The sequence below is a fragment of the Manis javanica genome, chromosome 4 (assembly GCF_040802235.1).
Source record: "Manis javanica isolate MJ-LG chromosome 4, MJ_LKY, whole genome shotgun sequence".
Classification (NCBI taxonomy): domain Eukaryota; kingdom Metazoa; phylum Chordata; class Mammalia; order Pholidota; family Manidae; genus Manis; species Manis javanica.
The window spans coordinates 169,920,182-169,939,964 of NC_133159.1; the positions used below are offsets into that span (position 1 = coordinate 169,920,182).

Sequence of the window (19,783 nt, forward strand, 5' to 3'; positions counted from 1 at the left end):
CAAAAATGAATTTTTTGGTTTCCCAGTACATATGTTCATAGTATACCATAGTCTATTAAGGAATGCAGTAGTATTGTCTAAGCAAAATGTACAAACCTTAAAAAACTTTGCTAAAAAATGCTAACCATCATCTGAGTTTTCAGTTAGTCATAATCAGTAATCACAATAATTTGTTTGAAATACTGGAAGAATTATCAAAATATGAGAGACTTTACACAGTGAGCAAATGCTGTTAGAAAAGGAGGCATCAGAAAACTTGCTCAAATGCAGGGTTACCACAAACCTTCAGTTTCTAAGTCACAGTACCTGCAAAGTAAAATAAAGTGAAGAGCAATAAAACAAGGTATGCCTGAACTTGGAGCTCATACAGTACCAATTAAGCAGAACTTCTGGGAAAACCTTCCGAGGTGATGCCAAGGTACATCCTTGAAACCACTTCCAGCCTTGAAGTTTGGGAAGGATGAATTCTCCCTGCAGGAGATACGCATGATTGTTATCCCACCTCCCTGGCTAGTAAGACATATGGGAACATTGGCTGAGGGCTTCTTGGAAATACTCATTTTCCTGTGAAAGCTTCTCAAAACATTTTTTCTAGCTTGTGTAAGTGGATGTTAAGTTTGCAAGGGCCAACAGCCATTATTACTCAAAGGGGAAACAGACTAAAGCCAGAACTCAGAAGTGAGCAGGAAAAAAGTTATCACCCATTTCCCTGATGACATCACCTTCCATCAAATGATGTCTGCAGCCAGCACTACACCCCTGGTTAGTCCTGTCAGTTTGGTTCTGTTACCCTTCACTTGCAACCTTAAGGGCTCCAAATTAGAAAGCAACACATAGACATGGTGAAGTCAAGAAAAGGGTGGAACTTAATCTTTATTTACAGGACACCACAAGATATGAAATTCCACATAAGAAACCCATTGAGAGAAGTTTCATACAGTATATACAGTTTGGAACTGTTCAAGTATAGTTTTGTTGTAAAAAGTGCTACACTTATAAACCACATTTAAAAAGAGTTCTTAGTAGAGAAACAGCAAGACAAACTCATACCAAACATAGTACTCAACACCTTTATGCCTCAGCTGTACAATCTAAAAGTTAAAGGTCCCAGGAGCACCATCCTGAACTTGGAATGTGTAGCCTTCAGAGGTAGTTTCTGGTACAACATTTTGATCTTCCTCTTCCTGAAAGTTAAAAAAACATCATCCATGTATGGCACACTTGTAAGCAGTAAACTGTTTAGAAATCTGTATGTAGTCTTAGAAGCCTTCATCTGCATTAATCCCCCTTGAATCCTGCCCCATACAGTATTTCAGTTTTTGAAATAGCAGAGGGAGGGCTGCTGAAACTTGCCAATTCAGGTGCCTGCCTGAGGGGAGGCTCTGAATGGGTTAAGGAACGCTACCACACTAACAGGGAATAGAGATTTTCTTCTCCACTTGTCACTTTTGAGTAGGAAATGGGGAAAACAAGGTATTAAAAGCCCAGAGCATGTATGGTCATTGGGCTGGCCCACTTCTCCATCAACTCCTACTTTTTAATTCCTAAGTTTAGTTATTTTAAAGTAAAGTGGTAACTTAAAAAACCTCAAGTTAAAAAGATTATCATCAAGCCAAATATTAGAGAAGCAAGTATGTACATTATTTCCTACTTAGACTGCTTTTTTGCTACATTTTAATAAGGGTACAGAGCTCATTAAAAGTGTGAGGAAGAAAATAAATCTTACAACAGGCTTACCTCACATGTGTATTTTCCAAGCCCTTACTAACATTACCATGTTACTCACCTCTACAGAGAAATACTTCTCAATCAAGTTTAATGAAGCTTTGTACACAGACTCATTTTCATGGTTTTGCAGAGCTTCAATTTTGTCCAAACCTCCACATTCTTCAATCATTATACTAAGTTTCTCAGTTTCCCCTAGTTTCTCAGCAGCCTAAAAAAAAAAAACCCAAAGTTTTCTGGCCAATATACTCTAAATGCTGCATTTCAGTGAAAACAACACCTATGTTACACTAATAACATACATCAAACAGAAAAAAAACACTTGACAGTTCCTTTAACTCTGTGAGGTAGTTTTGTCAAATTCAAGGTGATCAGATCTGTACTCGCTCTTAGTAACTACTTCTGCAGCTTATGGCCAGAAGACATCTTAAATCTTAGTTCTCAACCTTTTCTAGGCATCAAAATCACTTAGGCAACTTAAAAAATGATACCATATTCAGGATTCCGGTTCAATTGGTCTGTGATGGGAACAGGAAATTACTGTTTTGTAAAAGCAGGCCAGAAAATACCAAACTGAACTCAAGGTGTTGAGTCACTGTCTAAAATATAAGGCAAAGACAGCCTATGGTGTTTTAAGTTCAGGAAAAGGAAATCCTAAGGCAATGTACCTCTAAAACCGAAATCAGTCAGAGAGAAATAAAGTTTAAAACCCATTTTATTGCTTACAAACTGCAGTCCAGGCCTTCTCTCTCCCGCTCCAGAAGCCAACCACCCCTCCCACCCACCTCTCCCATTCAGATAAGCCATCGGTTGCCCAGGTAATTACCCATCAATATGGAGATAAACTTCTCTCCACCCTTGAGGAGCGCCTACTGATATGCAGATGAACTAAAGCAAAACTTCTCTCCACCCCCGGAGGATGCACTAAACCCAGGAGATTCTGGAAATATAATTTTACCCACGGTGTGTAAAACCAAATTTCCCTAACTGGATTATTTGTTGATATCAAGAAGAACTTACTAGGTCTAAGAGTGATATTGTGGTTAGACTGTTTTAAAGCCCTCAACTTTTGGAAGGTACATATTTACAGATCGAACAACTTAGTTGCTTCAAAGTAATTAAGAGTAGGAAAATATGCCAAATGTTGACAAATTATTTTTGCTGAGTGATGAATACACCAAGCATTATTATTCTAGTCAACTTTTGCATATAAAAATTCCCATCATCAGAAGTGTGAAGTTAAGTCCTACCAACCACCCATCACTGTGACAAAATGCCATATGCTAGCATGCCTGCATCAATTAGGAATGAACCAGAAGAAAACAGAATTGGTATCTACTTATGCCAATTAAATTTCACCAAAACTTAGTATGAATTGGGGAATGAAACATTCTTGACAAAATAAATAGGTATGAATAGTATACACATATGGATTGGATTTCAAGTCACATCATCCACTTGTCATGTCCTTATTATAATCTGTTGTCACATCTTAGGAGTGTGGACCACAGACAGTAACAGGGTTTCTGATTCTACTGGTAAGTGGCCTACTAAGTAAACTTAGCTGCCCTCTCCCCCACTTGTCTAAAGAGTAAACCAATTTATCAAGCCCTAATTCAAACAAATGCCACCTTGTTAAGACTTACCTGAAAGATATTTGAAATGGCATCCAGAATAACCAGAATAATTTTGGTGTCTTTTGCAGTTAAGAGGTTCACCAACGGCTCTATTATGCCACAATGAACAAGGTATACAATCTGTTCAACTGTTCCACCACTTGTATAGTTGGTCACAGCCCATACAGCTTCCTTTTGTGTCTTGAAGTCTGCCTAACATCAGGAAACAAGTTTATTTCTACAGTTGTAAAACCAAGATTCCAAAGTACTATTTTAGAAAAACAATGAATGAAACTAACAACTAGTTCCACCCAACCATTAAGTGGCTACATTATTAAGCAAAGGACTGTAAACAGACCCCAACAATGGTACATTATAAATCTTATCAAGCATAGCTCTGTAAATGCTCATCCATGAATATCAACAATCCTTTAAGAGTCCTAAGAATTTACTACCTTAGAGAGAATGCTGACAAGGTAAGGCACTAGTCCATGATTCACAACTTGCTGGATTTGGTCCTGGCGGCCAGCTGTGATGTTTGACATTGTCCATGTAGCTTCCTTCTGAATATTAGTTTTGGGGTTCGTTAGCAGGCTGGGAAAGACCATAAGTGCTCCTGCATCTATTACAACCTGAGTTTGTTCATCTGTCCCAGTGACAATATTTCCTATGGCTCTTAATGCAGGAGTCTGAAAAGGGAAGAAAAATGTTTGATGCTGGCAGTTACTTACCATTTTATTTCCCAGCACTGCTCAACAACTCTATACTGTATTAAAAAGTTTTGACAAGTAAGAGGGTCATTATGGCCTAAAACTGGAGGTATGTCAATTATTAGTATCAACTGATTATAGTATCAATTGATTATGCTCCTTATGCTTTATATTCTCATCTAGAAGGTCACAACTTACCACAATTGGAAATTCAGTTGCTCCCAGAAGCTTCACAAGTTGGGGCACAACTCCTGTTTTCACAACCATTTCAATCCGTTCATTTGGACCATCAGTAAGGTAAGAAATAGCCCAGCAGGTATCTGCTAATACTTCCGGATCATCATAATGCAGAAGACGAACTAAAGTTGGAAGAATCTGCTCAACAGCATCTACTGGGGGTGCAGGATTTTTGTTGCGACAAAGGTTTGAAAGTGTCCAGGTAAGGTTACGTAAGTAACCACACTGAGGGGAAAGAAAAATAAAATGAGATGTCCTTGGTCTTTTGAGGGAGTGGAAAAAATTAGAATCAATCAAGTATTAAGTAACCCGACTTATGTCAGTCACTTACTGCTAAAGAGGACATATCAGGAACTGCAAGAAGAGCCAATAGCGGGTCAACTGCACCATACTTGATAACTAAGTCACGGAAAACTGAACCATCACCTGAAAAAAAAGAAAGGTTAATCATATCTACTTGTCCATCAGCATCCGTGTTCAGTTACTGAGTACACCACGATCTTAAAGCAAAGACAATATTCTCAGAAATTCCCCTGCTTACTTAGATGCCACTTTCTCCCTTTATTAGCACTGAAAGCAAGCAAATTCAAAACTTGAGTCATTATCACAACAAGGCACTTCTCCCAACCTCAGTGGAATTTTAATCCAAATACCTGCAATGTTTCCTAGAGCCCATACAGCTTGTTCACTGATGTGAGCATGGGGTGATGCCAACAGAGAAATGAATGCTGGGATGGCGCCTCCATCTACCACAGCCTTGGTCTGTTCTGATGTCCCAGAAGCAATGTTAGTGAGTGCCCAAGCAGATTCAAACTGAATGGGACTACAGTCTGTTCTGCCCAAGAAGGACACAAATTTTGGAATCAAACCAGCCCGGATTATGTTGTCTATGGGGGGCTGTTTTTCCCTAGAAAGCAGTTTCCTAACGGTGAACAAAAAGAGAAAAGGTAAAGGTGATTAACAGAAGAAATTAGTGTAAAAATCAATTTAAAATGTAATTCTTAAGTTTAGAACTTTAGACAACCTTTTAAGTAAAGCACTAAATGCTGAGATACCTGGAATTTAAGAGAAGCTGAACAGACTGGTCACATAGTGCTCCCATGTATCTTTAACTACTTTTCCAAAACTGAAATATTACCAGTAGACTTACCCACCTGTCTCTCTCTGTAATCTACTTTAGCTCTTGTCACTCTTTAAAAACTTTGACAATCTAAGAGCTAACTTCCATCTTTCTACTAGTGATGTTAAATGCCTTTTCCATATCATTTTTGTCATTTGGACCTGTTTTTCTGCACACTGTCAAGCTATAGCAATTACTAATCCTTTCTGTTATGATATCACAAATATTTATGTACAGTTGGAGTTAAGAGTCTACATATACTTATTTTCTACAGGTGTACCAATTCCACTTACTGAATAATTCCTCTTTTTCTCTGACACTGACTCAAAATGCCACTTTAACAAAAACTGTAATTTTCTTAAAAAGTACACCAAAAAGCTAAAGGTGATTATCACTGGCGGTGGGTGGGGTTTTAGGAAATCAGTTTCACCCAAAGAAGTGCCTAATGAAAATAAGCCTAATGTTGGTTTAAGCTTCACTTTACCCATGCCATCTGTCACGTTCCCAACAATAAAAATCTAAGAAGGCTGATTTCTCATCCTTTAGATCACTCATGCTTTAGCAGAAGAGGCTTACCTAGCAGCTTGAGTAGCCTGGAGCTGGCTTTCCAAACTGCTGCCATTTATGCCTTTGACAATGTCATCAACAGTCCAATTTACAGTGCCCTACAAGAACAGTGGAATTAATTTTGCAAACTTATGTTTAACATTAAATACAAACAATAATGAGGTATACAGTAAACAAGTATATGCATTGTTTGTACAGTGCTACAAATGTTTTATGTTGTTATCACAGTAAAAAGGTTTGAGAACCGTTACAGTTAACTCAAAACGTGTCCCTTTCTCTCCAGCAGCTCACAACCTAACAGGGAAAATGTGGCAAGTAGACAACTATAAACAAATGGTACATACACATATTGTCTTATACTGTATTTACTCTCCATTTTTGGTGCAGAACCAGGGTGCTACAGGGATTGTAAGGGAGCACCTTTCCTGCTGGGCTGACCAAGGAGCGCTATAAGAAAATGGGATTTGAGGTAATAATACAGTAATAACATATAGGTGCTATTAATCAATGGGCAGAAAAAAATTGGTAAAATGTGGAGCACTAGAGGATAGCATAATGTGAAAAAAAATAGAAAAGCACCCAATCTTTGAAAGATGAGAAAGGTAAATTTGAGAATCTAAGATGGGTCTAATTTACAAAAAAAAACTTTCAAAAAGAATATAGATTTAAAGCCATTCAAGTTTTTAGGTAGAAAATAAACATGTTTGAAGTATCACTGTAGGAATTTTACATAAATAGTATGTGGCAGAGAATGAAGGGAAAGAAAAACTAGGAGACTGCTTGAAACATTTCAGGAAGACCTGAAACAAAGCTGGAGGCAAGTACAAAAAAAACCCCAAAATACCAAAAAAAAAATGTTCAAACTAAGCCAGAAAGTGGATGGTTCTGGACACAGTAATTTTCAGTTAACAAGAAATGGCCAGCACAAGGTACCAAGCTGGCCGCCAGAAATACAGAGAAACCTGAAGGGAGATCAGAGCTAAAGACCTTGGAATCAGCCTCAATGGATTATGGAGAGCGGGCAGGAAAGACATCATTAGATTACTGATCAGGAGCAGAAAAAAGACTTCACAGAGTTGACAGTTAAAACCAGAGGCTAGGCATCTTACTACACTGACAGGCAGTGACTGCAATGGCGGTGTGAGGACTTGATAATAATGGTGAATGCTGAAACCACAAGATTGTTTATGGGAAACCTTCATGAAGATTGTTTATCAATGACACTTTAATTTAAAAAACAACATAAGCCTAGGAATATTTATTCTAAGAAAAGCCCCATATCGATTTTCTGGGTTTAACATAATTCATAGGCTAAAATGTATTTACCTGGTTGTTGCGGTTCTGCAGTGGAGAAGTAGCATCATCAGGAAATGAGCTTACATTTCTCCTTTTCAGCATCTGGTCATCCTTCTTAGCTTTCCTCAGCTCCACATTAACTTCTATTCTGCGCCGCCTCATTTCCTCAAAAAAACATCATTTCCCCTATTATTATGAGTTTGTGTTGCCAAGTGAGGGCACTTTTTCAAATTCCCTCAAAGTTTTGACCCCTTCTCAAAATCCTTTCACTTAAAAGTACCACTGGAAAGCAACAGAAGGTACTCACTGTTGTGTCCTTCCCCTTGTTCTTGAATCTGTTAAGGCGGGCAGCTGGTGAATTAGCATTCTCGTTGGTGGACATGGTTATGAGACAAAGGGAGAAAGCTGTAAGATAAGCAGAGAATATATTCTCCCCTTCATCATTCTGTTTTGTCAGTTAAGAGCATTCATTGAATTATCAAGCATATATATTGAATTCACACTTCTACATCAGAAGAGGAACTTCATTTTTCAGCACCAGGAAATAGCTTTGGCCAAACAGTATTTCCCCTCCTCTCTGAAGGGCTGAGGCTACCTGGAGCAGTACTGTCCATCAGAATAAATCTAAATTTCCCAGTAACCATATTTTTAAAAAAACAAATAAAATTAATTTTAATGTTATTTAACCGAACATATCCAAAATACACATTTCAACACATGATATTAAAACGTTATTGAGGTATGTTACATTCTCTTTTTATACTAATTCTTCTAAATCTTGAACTTTAAGTTTACAGCTTATGTCACAATTCGGACTAGCCCACATGCGTTTGGTGACCACCATATTGGTCAGTGTGACTCTAGCGCAGTTAAATGAAGACAAAGCAGGGGAACTGGGCTTACTGTCAAAAATCTATATCCCAGGGGCAATAAACTCAGATCCTCTAGACGCTCTCTTTATTGTCTTTAAATGGCCAAATGGGTACATTCTCCGCACTGGAAAATTAAAGAAAAATTTGGCTCATCGTTACATTATGGAGTCTTTCGTAATATTTCCTGTCAACACTGAAAACTTGCGACGCAATTCTCCATCTTCAGCATCTCGCACACATTTCCATTTCCAGAAATTTCTTGTGAGTGTACTTAATTAGGCCGGTATCAGCCGTGCTTCACTCAGACCCGGATCATTCCTTAAGAGCAATCTCCAAAAGATGACATATTATCTTTAATTTCATGTTCACATAACGAAAACGTGACACTGCCAACCGAGGGCCTGCGTGTTAAGAGTTCTTCCTACCGCCGCCTCCGTCTCGAATCCCTTCCCTCGCCCCCACCCGGGGGAAGACGCGGCGAAAAACCGTGGAGGAGGGGCCGGGCGCTGGGACCCTCCGGGGACTTTTCGCCCTCGGGCCTCCCGGGTTCTCCCGGCCGCGATGCGCAAAGGCTCTCGCTGCCTTTCGCAGAGTCTCGGCACCCTGAAGCCCAAGCACTCGTACAGCCTCACCGACGAGCAACGCTCCCGAGGCCTCGTCAACGAGGCAGGCCAAAGCCAGGCCAGGCGCGTACCCGGAGCCTCCCTTCCCGCCACCCGCAAGCCGAGAGCGGCCTGCGGGCCTGCGGTCACCCCTCAGAACCGACTGCGGCCTGACTTCGTTACCTACACGGCCAGCTCAGGCTTCCCCAAAAGGCGGTGCGGGGCACGCAGGCGGCGGGTTAACTGCCCTCAAAACAGCAACCGCAGCTCCGCTCGAAGATGGTGTGGTCAGTGCAACCGGCCGGCGCGATTTAAATTTCCCGGTGGCTCCGCATTCCGATTGGCTGGTTCGAGCCTACGCTATGAGCCCATTGGTGGATTTGAAAAACCCAGTTGGGAGGGTGGGGGTCCTAGGGCTTAGAAGAAGAAAGGATAACATCGCGAGACGAGGGAGCGGTCGCGCGATCCCAGAGCGCCTTGCAGCTCCGAGTGGAAGGACTCCAGAGCCCGGCATGCCGCGCGGAGGGCCGGGTTTCAGCCCGAGCGTCTCTTGCCTCTTTGGGCCTTTGCTGAAGATATTTGTGTGTAAGGTTACCCACTGGTCGCTTCCTTGCACGGCTGCCTTGAAGTACCACAAGTGATTCCCCAAATCATTCTCGTTCAAGATCTTGATTTAAAAACACAGCTATGCGATTTTTTTCCTGATAGGACACAGAAGGAACTTAGGCGGTTCTATTATCTAGGGAAGGGATAAGGCATATTTATGTTGCATTTTTAGTTTTGTTTTTTTTAACTTGTCATAAAAGACTACATAGAAGCCACAAATACAGTAACGAAAGTTTATTATGCCTGTTTCTCCAAATATTCTTATTTTTAAATAATTCAAATACAGAAGAATTGCATATATTTACCCAGATTTGTCAAATGGTAACATTTTGGCACATTTGCCATTTTTCTCTCTCCCTATGTGTTCATGTGTGTATATATATATAATATGTATATGTATATATATACACACACACACATATATATGGCTTTCACATACCATTTTTGAACCATTTGAGAGTAAGTTTCAGAAATAATGTCCCTTTACCCCCATCTTCTAAAAATAAGGACATTCTCTAATATAAATCCAAATCGCAGTCATCAAATTCAACGACTAACTTTTGATGCTATTATTTATTACTTAGTCCATGTTCAAGTTTTGCCAGTTATTCCAGGAATGTTTTAGGTTTACTTTACACATTTCTGAATAAAATGTTTGCATTTTCTTGCCATGTACTTTTTAAAAATATCAGTGATGGTTATGAGGGCATCAAGATCATTGGCCATTTTGTTTTCTTTCTGTATTCAAGGGTATTTTAAGAAAAATCGTTTTGTTTTTTACCATAAATTCAAACATTGAACTCTGTCCATTCTTGCAGGCATTTATGCCAGCCTCACTTGGGTGTAGCAGCCATGGGGTTCACAGGAGGCTGATTCTACTCCCACCCACCCAGTAAGCATAATTCTATCTCCCTAGATGCAGAAATGTGGGAGGAATTCACTCCTAACCCAGTCACTGCACTGCATTCTCTTGGCTACTGTGAATGGTTCAGGGGCAGAAGTGTGACCTAAATTCATCCAGTTGGGAAGCCTATGCCTTTTGTTTAATGATTGGAGGTAGGAATACAAGCTCTGTTCTTCTGAACTGAGGAATGTGAGTCTTAGAAATCTGAATAGGACAATTGTAGAGAAACCATGAGAGCTTTGATCAACAGCCTGTCCTACCTCTGAAGGTTGTTATTAAATGACTTTGCAATTATGTCATCCAATGCACTTCATTTTTCAATTAGTTAAATTGGGTTATCTTTTGCTTGAAAATAGAATACAGTGTGCCCAGAGGTGGTGAAACATTTTACATATCTTAATACATTTAACCTTCACAACTCTGCAAAGTAGTATTATTTATTACCTGTTACATTTCACAGAAGACAGTCAAGAGCAGTTAACTTGTCCAGGTCCACACAGCCAGTAAATGGCAGAGACAAGCTTTAGACCCAGGCTGTCTAGTTCCAGGAGTCTATGTTCTCAACCACTCTTTGCACCTGTACTTGCACCTGAAAACAATCTGAAAAAGGTGTATAATGTGAAATAGGAAAGTGGCCTTTGAAAGATATAATATCACTCTGGGAACCATACATCCTCCATTTTTAGCTATTGTAGTTTGAATGGACATTCAGGAGAAGGCCCTATCACGCAGGGGCCAATCAGCACATTCCATCCCCCTGACAGGGATTGGTTTGGTGATAAAGATGGAACACAATCCAATAAAATGTTTACTGAGAGATTCAAGATGGCGGCATGAGAGGTGAGACGGAGAATTCCTCCCAAAAACACAGATAGTATGAAAATGTAGTTAATTGATACAACTAACCCTAAAACAACAACAAGAAAGAAGGCTGAACCAGACTGCATACAGACCTCACGAACAGAGCAGACCTCACGAAACAGGGACACTGACTGACAAAGTGAAATGACTGACTACGGAAACTCAGCAACTCTACCAAAAAATCAACTGTACGCATTTCCCACAGATGACTGACCTTCAGCCTGACCTGAGTGAAGGACATCAACAGTTGGAAGAAAGGGAATTCACTGGCTAAAACAAGAATCATATCCCGCAGGTTATATGTATGATTGAGATATCATGCAAAACAGCTCAACACCTAAATGTAAATAGTACCTGTAAAAAAAATTACCAAATACCATCCAAGAAGTAGAGTAAATAAAGCAAAATTTTTTCCAATTAAAAAAAAAATGTTTACTGAGGCCTTAGGGAGATATCCTCTCTCTTCCATAAGGCTGTGTGCTATGGTGATGTGGGCCTGAGAATGGAGTTGCTCCAGAGAAAGGTGTCCAAATCTGAATAATCCTAGTTTGTTTTCCAATTGTTCTTTCACATAAAAACTGTGCTCCACTAAAAAAAGTGGTTAGTTTAGCCTGCAACTCAAACATTGCACAAATGTTTTCCTTAAGAGACAAGTCATTATATTTTGGTATGTGGTAGCAATGATTTATGCATACTTCCCATTTTTGTCACACAAACTATTAAAAAGATGTGTACTCAATGGTGAGGACTTAATACAATTAATAATTCTTATGGTGTCATCAAGGACACTCTTAAGTGAAGCTGGCTTTTCCCTCAGCCACTGGTTGAAGGTGAAGAATATGTCTGTTACTGGTTTGGTGCCACTGACTTGATTCACTAAGGTGTCAAGTTTACCCACCATCAACTTCTACAACAACAGTACTAAATAATTAGTGAACTATTCACTAATAATGTCTCAGTTTTCATAAAAAGCATTTCGTGGATGACTCCGTGTCCATAGGTAATTAAACAGTGACATACACACAGACACATGAGATATGAAAAACATAGCTAAATGTTCAAAGTGGTTAACTCCGAATGGTAGAATTACGGCCAATTTCAATTTCCTTCATTTGGTTTACCCACATTTTATACAATTTACAAGGAACAGTTACTGTGCGTCTAAGAAGAAAATAAAATCATGTACTTTTAAAAACCACAAGTGCAGCATCTCTACATGTAACAGGCACAGAGATACTGTGCAGGTAACCAGAAAATCTAAATCTTTATCCCAGGACCTAGCTTTACGATAAAAACAACAAAAAATCCGTATAATTTTGTATTTAGGGACCTTATTATATTAATTTTTCCTTTAAGTCGGAGGAAAAGGGAGGCACGGGGAGGTAAGTGGATGTAGACGAGGAGGGCGGATTTGAAGCCTGTTCACCCAGAATCCCAACAATCCCCATCACATTAGATTAATGTGTTGAATAAATTCGGGAACAGAAGGAAGGAGGGGGCTGTAAGGTACCAGAGGTTGGCGTGGGGGGCGGGGCAGAGGTGCGAGAAGACCTCAGGCTCCGCGAGTGGCTCCTAACGCCCACGGCAGAGCAAGGTCCACGGGAACTTAGTGAAATGCAGACGCACGGGCCTGAACCAGCTAACAGAATTCGAATGGACGGAGGACAGGTATTGGAATTTTGTTTAAACTTCTCCAAGTTTGCCTATTCGGCTACTGATCCAGGGCAAAGGACCTCACGAGAAAAACTCGGAAGAAGGTCCCGCACTACTGGAGCAAAGCGGCGCGAAGAGCCACGCGCAAGCACGCGGGAGTTGGGGAAACTTAAAAGGGCGCAGGCGCGCGCTGCCGCTGCTGGGGGCGGCCCCCAAATCACAGGCGGTCCGACGTGGGGCCGTGGAGCCCGGGGGCGGGGCGCGATGATGGCATCACATAAGGAGATGGTGCGAAAAACCGGATCTTGTAGTGACCCAGTGGCCTAATGGATAAGGCATCAGCCTCCGGAGCTGGGGATTGTGGGTTCGAGTCCCATCTGGGTCGCAAAGAGCTTAGTTTTGATGGAGAAAAGGGCTATCATGGGAACTGAGAACAGCAGAAGTAGATTTTCAAATGTGAAGGTTTCGCGTCTCTACAATCAATTTCAAGGATGAAGAGTGCTTACAAATTAGAAAATGCTTTCCCACGTTTTGAAAACTGCAAGATGAGACCTTGCAAGTGAAAGCTGAGATTTCATCCAAAGAGGGCTTCTTCAGTCTTGCTTAAACTTATACCGACTTTTAAAAGGAAAAAAACGCTAGGAAGATGGAGTCACCTCTTTTTCTGTCTACCTTGTCAAGCTGAGCTTCACGTGGGCATCCACACATGCAAAACTTTCTCCCTATCCTTACCCCAAGGAGTGTTTGAGCAGATTCAACCGTGCTGGCTCCAGACTGGTTTCCAGTATAAAGAGAATTTATAGAAAAGCAATTGTGCTGTTTCAACGTAGAAATATAGCAAACATAATTGATGGCTTTTGTCCCTAAAGTATCACGAAAGACGAATTACAGTGAGGACGTAGGTTGTTTTGGTGTGGGTGTGGGTTCGGCTTACCAATTAGCGTAATAAAAGAAATGCAATCAAAGTTCAAGCTTTTCAGACCGGTTGACTAGCTTGAAAAGTTTAAACTTTTCTCTCAAATCTGGGACAAGAGGATTATCACTGAGTTAATTCCTACTCTTTAAAATCAACTAAATGCAATTTGGTATCTCGGATTTGAGCCTGAAACAGAAAAGGGGCGTTATTGTGAAAAACTAGTGGAACCAGAATAGACTCTGGACTTTGGTTACAGTAATGTACCAATGTTGGTTTCTTAGTTATGACAAATGTACATGGTAATGTAAGATGTTAATACGAGGAGAAACTGAGTGAAGGGCATATGGGAGCCCTCTGTTTTATCTTTGCAACTTTTATATGTCTGAAGTTATTCAAAAATTAGAAGTTCATTTAAAAAAAGCAAACTAAACAACCAATGGAAAAACTTAACTGATCCCCTTACCCCCCTTTCTAAGATTATGGATGTAGTGCTGAATTTTTAAATTAGAACACTTTAATAATGAAAATCAGGGGATAATTTCCAGCTCTATTTCTGGGATCCCAGAGTCGGTGGCCATATTGGGTCCTTGCATTCCTGTTGGCAGCATTTGGGGACAATGGACAGTGACAATGTCTCTCTGGTCCCCAAAAGTAAGATTGCTCTCATAGCAGAATGCCTATCCCTTACCCACTGGGCAGGACAAGCTCTGAACAGGTTCTCTGCCCTTCGGGCTTCTGCCTGCCCTGCTCAGGCCTCCAGCACACTCACTGGTGTTCCCACAAAGTTCCCTCCTTCAACCCAGCCAGTTCCTTTTCTCTGGTAGAGGTGTGGCTCACTCACCCTGGTTCCTTCACCTGAAGTCAGCAAACATTTACTGAGCGTCTACTGAATACCCAAAATTCAGGTCACTTAAGGTAAATTCCACATTTTTCTCTTCCCTCACTTGTCATCCCCCCATTTTCCTCCTTTCCTGTGCTGGATGGAGATGTGCCTCTTATAGTCCTAGGCCAGTCCTCTTCTCTGACTTTGCTCTAAACCCACCCCCTCTGTTCTAAGAAAACTTCTCTGGCACTTAGTAAACATTCAAAAGGTGTAAACCCATTAATTTCCCCTCTTGCCTGTGCCTTCAGCTTGCTTCTCTCCTGGCTCTTTCCTCTGATTCCAAAAACATTCTGTAGTTTCTCCACGCCTTAAAAAGCTCACCCTTGGTTCTGGGCACCTCACAGGAGTCCTGGGTGCACTCTTTCCAAGCAGCCACACTGCTTCAGCGGTGGTCTCCGTGCACCCACCCTTAATTTAAGAAACACCTTTCAGTCCTTATCTCACCTGACCTCACTCTGAAGTTTGAAACTCATACTTCCTGCTTGAAACACGTTCTTTTCCCAGGCTTCCGGGAAACCTCTTTTTCTTGGTTCCCAAAACAACGTCTCAATCACATTTGCTAGTTCCCTCTGGTTGCCAGCAGTGGAAACAAACCAGCCCAACCTAAGCAAAGCAAATGATAATCCATTAGAAAGTCCTGCGGCAAGGGAGGCGCTCACTGACTTGGAGGGCGAAGCTGGAAGACCAGACTTGGGGACCAGCATGAATCAAGGACACACCAGTGGCCCCCAAAAGGCAAGAAGCCCGAAGCGCAGTGACTCTCAGAGCCAGAAACACCTGGTCAAGATGCCATCACTACTACCATCATTGCCACTTGTCCCCACTATCCTTCTATGACTACGGACCTAATTATTTGAGAAACCCATTTTCTCCACAGAAAGATATACCTAGGATCAAAGAGAATCATTAATAAATGGATGAATATGGCTAAATTCAGATATTTGAAGTTTTCACATAAAATTCTCCTTTTCATTTTAAGCCAGATAAATATCAGGTGTGTAATAGAATCATGATTTATTTTTAATTAGAGGCTGTTCTATTTTTGTGTTAAAAAAATAAGTGCTATCAATGAGTAGCATACACACAGGAAAATCACATATCATAAGCGTGCAGTGAAATTATGTTCACAAACTGAACACACTTCTATAACCAGCACTCAGATCAAGAAACAGGACATGACTCACTGAAGCCCCCTTGACCTCCTCACTAGCTGTTCCAGGGTGACCAGTAGCCTTATTTCTAACAGCATTGATTAGTTTTGCCTCTTTTTGTACTGGATTGCTTTGGAATTTTAATTTTTAAATGCTTGAATAAATACAAATATTTATTAGTATTCTATTAGTCCAAATTTTGAAAACTTACTTAGAATGTCAGAAAATACATTAGAATTAATATTAAAATACAATCCAATAACATTAACGTTCAGAATTATACGTTAAAATGAACCAAATTCCAGTATTAAAACTACAGTGAAGTTGACGTTTTTCTCTACTCCCCTCAGAAATCCCACAAAAGCAGCAAGAGGGATGAGAAGCTCAGGAGACACCAGAAATTCCTCAATAAAATTCCAGCAGAGGGAGAGGAGGGAGGATTAGAGAGGACGCTCCTGACCGCAGATCTTAGGAAAGGCCAGCAGAGGGCGCGTCTCCAAGGGGAGGGTCTCACCCTGAGAGGCAAAACAATAATGCCTCGTTTGCAATGACCAGGCTGGGGTGTGTGGACGGCGCCTCCTCCTCACAGGGACAGACCCGTGTTCTGGGCATTATATTTGCCTTCCCTGCCTGCAGGGCTTCTGCCAGCACCACCATTCCTGGGCTTAGATATTGCCAGAAGGTATGGGTTCAGGAACCGAGGAGAGGAAAGGGAAATGGCCCCTCCTACTATGACCCCTAATAATTCACAGGAAGAATTTTTTGCTTTCTTTGCCAGTGATCTGGGACTCAGTGGGTCCAGAGGTCCTAGTGTCCAAGGGAGAGGTGTTTGGACAGGAAACACCAAGATGACTGTGTTCAGTTGAAAGCTGAGGCTGCCCCTTTTAACTAGTGCAAGACAAATTACCTCAAAATTAGCAATTTGAAACAGCAGACATTTATTAATCACACCCTCTGTGGCCCGGGAATCTGGGAGTAGATTAGCTGGGTGGTTCTGCTCAGGTCTCTCAGTTTCAGTCCAGCTGTGGGCTGGGGCTGCAGTCTCATCTGAAGGCTCAGTTGGGAGAGGATCTGCTTTCAAGTTCACTTACTGGTTGTTGGCAGGCTTCAGTTTCTTACTGGCTCTTGGCTGAAGCTCCTTGTCCTCTGGGCCTCTCATAGACTGCCTTAGTATCCTTCCAACATGGCAGCTGGCTTCCCCCAAAGTAAATGATCTAAAAGAGAGAGTGAATGCATCCAGGATGAGAGTACTGTAACCTAGCCTTGCAAGTATATATTATCATTTCCTTTATACTCACTCAGGCCAGTCCTGCTACAATGTAGGAGGGGGCTATACATTACATCAAAAACATAAAATACTCAGGAAGTAAATTTAATAAGACATGTTTAGAGCTTAGTTGAAGAAAATTATAATATTCTGACAAAGGGAAAAGAAGACAAAGAAATATAGAGATATATCATTTTCATGGACAGAAAGACAATACAGAAAAGTTGTCAATTCCTTTCCAAATTAATCTATACATTAATGCAAATTCAAGAAATCCACTAGGATTTTTTTAATTTAGCAGAATGATTTTAAAGTTCACTTTAAAAAATACTCCACTATAATAGACAGAACAATTTTTAAAAACAGAGATTTAACATCATGATAATTATAACAATGTCCCAATAGGGGCACAGGCATGGGAATAGACAGGGAGGAACACAGCAGAGTTGAAAGTCTAGAAATAGATCTAAATTTATTAGAAGATAATACTATGTTAAAGGTGACATTTCATATTTAGGCAAGGATAGATTTATGTATCAATTGGATTAGACAAGTTTCTAGTTATTTGAGAAAAAATAAAATTAGATTCTTAAGATTAATATTTCTAAAATAATATTATAATATAATATAATAAAAATATTACTAAAACAAATTCTAGATATAAGGATTTAACTACAAGCACAAAAAAATATAGGTTAGTATATATATAATTTCAAGTTGGAGAAAATCTAAGTATGACACAAAAGACACTAGGAACATTGCTAACAAAAAATTCATGTATTCAACTACATAAAATTTCAAAGTTGAACGGCCAAAAAATAGCTCAATGGTTAAATATCAACAAAATTCTATGAGCAAGTGTTTGCAATATAAATAATGGGCAAAGAGTTAAAATTCTTAGGCTATAAATAACTCTTAAAATTATAAAGGAAAATATGAACATCCTACAACATCTTAATAGACAATATGAACAGGCAGTTAACAAAAGAAATCCAAATGGCCAATAAATCAATGAAAAAATACACAATATCATCAACAATAAAAAAAAGTGAATTAAAACAAAAAATCTTTTTAGAAAATTCTTCAGAACAGGAAGGATGTCAAATAATGATGATTCATCATTCCAGTGTAGAGAAATAAGACATTATTTCGTGCCTACATTGATTGTTAGTGTTAAACTGATACAACTTATCTGGTGTGGGGGGGGCAGTCAATTCAGCAATATGTACCAAAAATACTGAAATTATCATGCCCTTTGACTTAGCAACACAATATCTAGGAATTCAGTCATTAAAATGATGATGAGTCAGGTGAGAAGGACAAGTACCAAATGATTTCCCTCATTTGTGGAGTATAACAGCAAAGCAGAACTGAAGGAACAAAACAGCAGCAGACTCACAGACTCCAAGAAGGGACTGCAGTTACCAAAGGGGAGGGGTGGGGACAGTGGGTGAGGAGGGAGAGAGAAGGGGATTGAGGGTATTATGATGGCACACATGGTGTGGGGGGGATCATGGGGAAGACAGTGTAGCACAGAGAAGGCAAATAGTGACTCTGTGGCATCTTACTACACTAATGGACAGTGACAGCAATGGGGTATGGGGGGGACTTGATAATATGGGTGAATGTAGTGACCACATTGGTTTTCATGTAAAAACTTCATAAGAATGTATATCAATAATACCTTAATAAAAAATATATTGGTAATCTGGATAAAATAAAATAAAATAAAATAATGATAAAATTCTGTATTTATTGAAATAGAAGGATTGAATATTCAAAATTTTAAAACCATGTTGTAAAATATCTATACATCATGATCTCACCTTTATATGAAGAAATTATGTAACATATTAATATGTACACATATGTGTAGAAACAAGTTTGGAAGCAATACACCAAAAATATTTATTGTGGTTATTTCTAGACAATAGGATTATAGTTGATTAAAATAATTTTTCTCCTGTATTATTCTGCAATGAAGACGTATTACTTGTAAAGGCTTTCATAAAGGGACAGAAGATATCACAAAATATAACCAACAGATTTGACTATGTAAACTAGTAACATTTCTTATTTAAGGTATCAGAAATTAATAGGTCTACAGAACAAGCTACAGAACACTTCAATACCACAGAACCTCCCCCTCCATACTCTTTCCAGTCACTAGTTTCTACCAAGGATAATCTGACTTTTAACTCCATGGATTAGCTTTACCTATATGTGAACCTTATAGAAATGAAATTGTATAGTATATAGTCTTTTGTGTTGGACTTCTTTTACTTGAGCTCATCTTTATGAGATTCATCTTTACTTCGCTTTTGTAATTGTAGCTCATTTATTTTTGAGGTTTATAGCAATGAATGTGATCCACAATTCATCCCCAGGAGACATCTGACAATGTCTGGAGACAGTTTAGATTGTCACAACTGGAGGTGTGGGATGCTCCTGGTGTCCAGTGGACAAGGCCAGGGATACTGGTCAACATCTACAATGCACAATGAAGAATTACCTTGCCCCAAATGTGACTAGAGCTGAGGTTGAGACACCCGCTCTTACAGTATTCCAATACAGCAAATACATCCATTCCTCTGCTGATGGGACACAGGAAGTTTTGCAATAATAAGAATTGAAAATGAACTACCATATTTACAAAGTATGGCTTGTCTAAGTGAGAGCATATTATTGTGCAGTTAGGAGATTTTACATTCACGAAGAGTTTGTAATAATATTTTAACAGTTGTAATTGAATAAAATTGGATACTTCTATCAAGTATATTTCAATTTTTTAAAAAGC

At 39.8% G+C, this 19,783-nt stretch overlaps 1 protein-coding gene and 1 non-coding gene across 4 annotated transcripts; one reads left to right on the forward strand and one right to left on the reverse strand.

The window, feature by feature from the left end:
* Nucleotides 1-855: 855 nt before the first annotated feature.
* KPNA2 (karyopherin subunit alpha 2) lies at nt 856-9,084 on the reverse strand. 3 transcript variants are annotated; one of them, XM_017648983.3, is made up of 11 exons: nt 8,933-9,084; nt 7,579-7,676; nt 7,302-7,436; nt 5,985-6,073; nt 4,942-5,210; nt 4,620-4,714; nt 4,250-4,513; nt 3,797-4,030; nt 3,372-3,554; nt 1,787-1,936; nt 856-1,184 (listed from the first exon to the last, which is right to left on the reverse strand). In XM_017648983.3, exons 2-11 carry the CDS (start codon nt 7,651-7,653, stop codon nt 1,092-1,094), a joined length of 1,587 nt encoding a protein of 528 aa, XP_017504472.3. In that variant the 5' UTR covers nt 7,654-7,676; nt 8,933-9,084; the 3' UTR covers nt 856-1,091. The 3 variants fall into 3 exon arrangements, with proteins under 3 accessions (XP_017504472.3, XP_017504474.3, XP_073091896.1); XM_017648985.3 differs by having other exon boundaries at nt 8,929-9,071; XM_073235795.1 differs by lacking the exon at nt 8,933-9,084 and adding an exon at nt 8,776-8,794.
* A 3,997-nt stretch (nt 9,085-13,081) lies between these two features.
* TRNAR-CCG (transfer RNA arginine (anticodon CCG)) lies at nt 13,082-13,154 on the forward strand. Its single transcript has one exon. It is a non-coding gene; the product is annotated as a tRNA-Arg (tRNA).
* The last annotated feature ends 6,629 nt before the right edge of the window (nt 13,155-19,783 follow it).

Coding starts and splice junctions, on each gene's coding strand:
- KPNA2 (XM_017648983.3), bottom strand. CDS start 7,653: ATGTCCACCAACGAGAATGCTAATTCACCAGCTGCCCGCCTTAACAGA. Junction 3,555..3,796: donor TTGTCAGCATTCTCTCTAAG/GTAGTAAATTCT, acceptor TCCTGATGTTAG/GCAGACTTCAAGACACAAAA. Junction 1,937..3,371: donor CCATTTCAAATATCTTTCAG/GTAAGTCTTAAC, acceptor TTTTTTTTTTAG/GCTGCTGAGAAACTAGGGGA.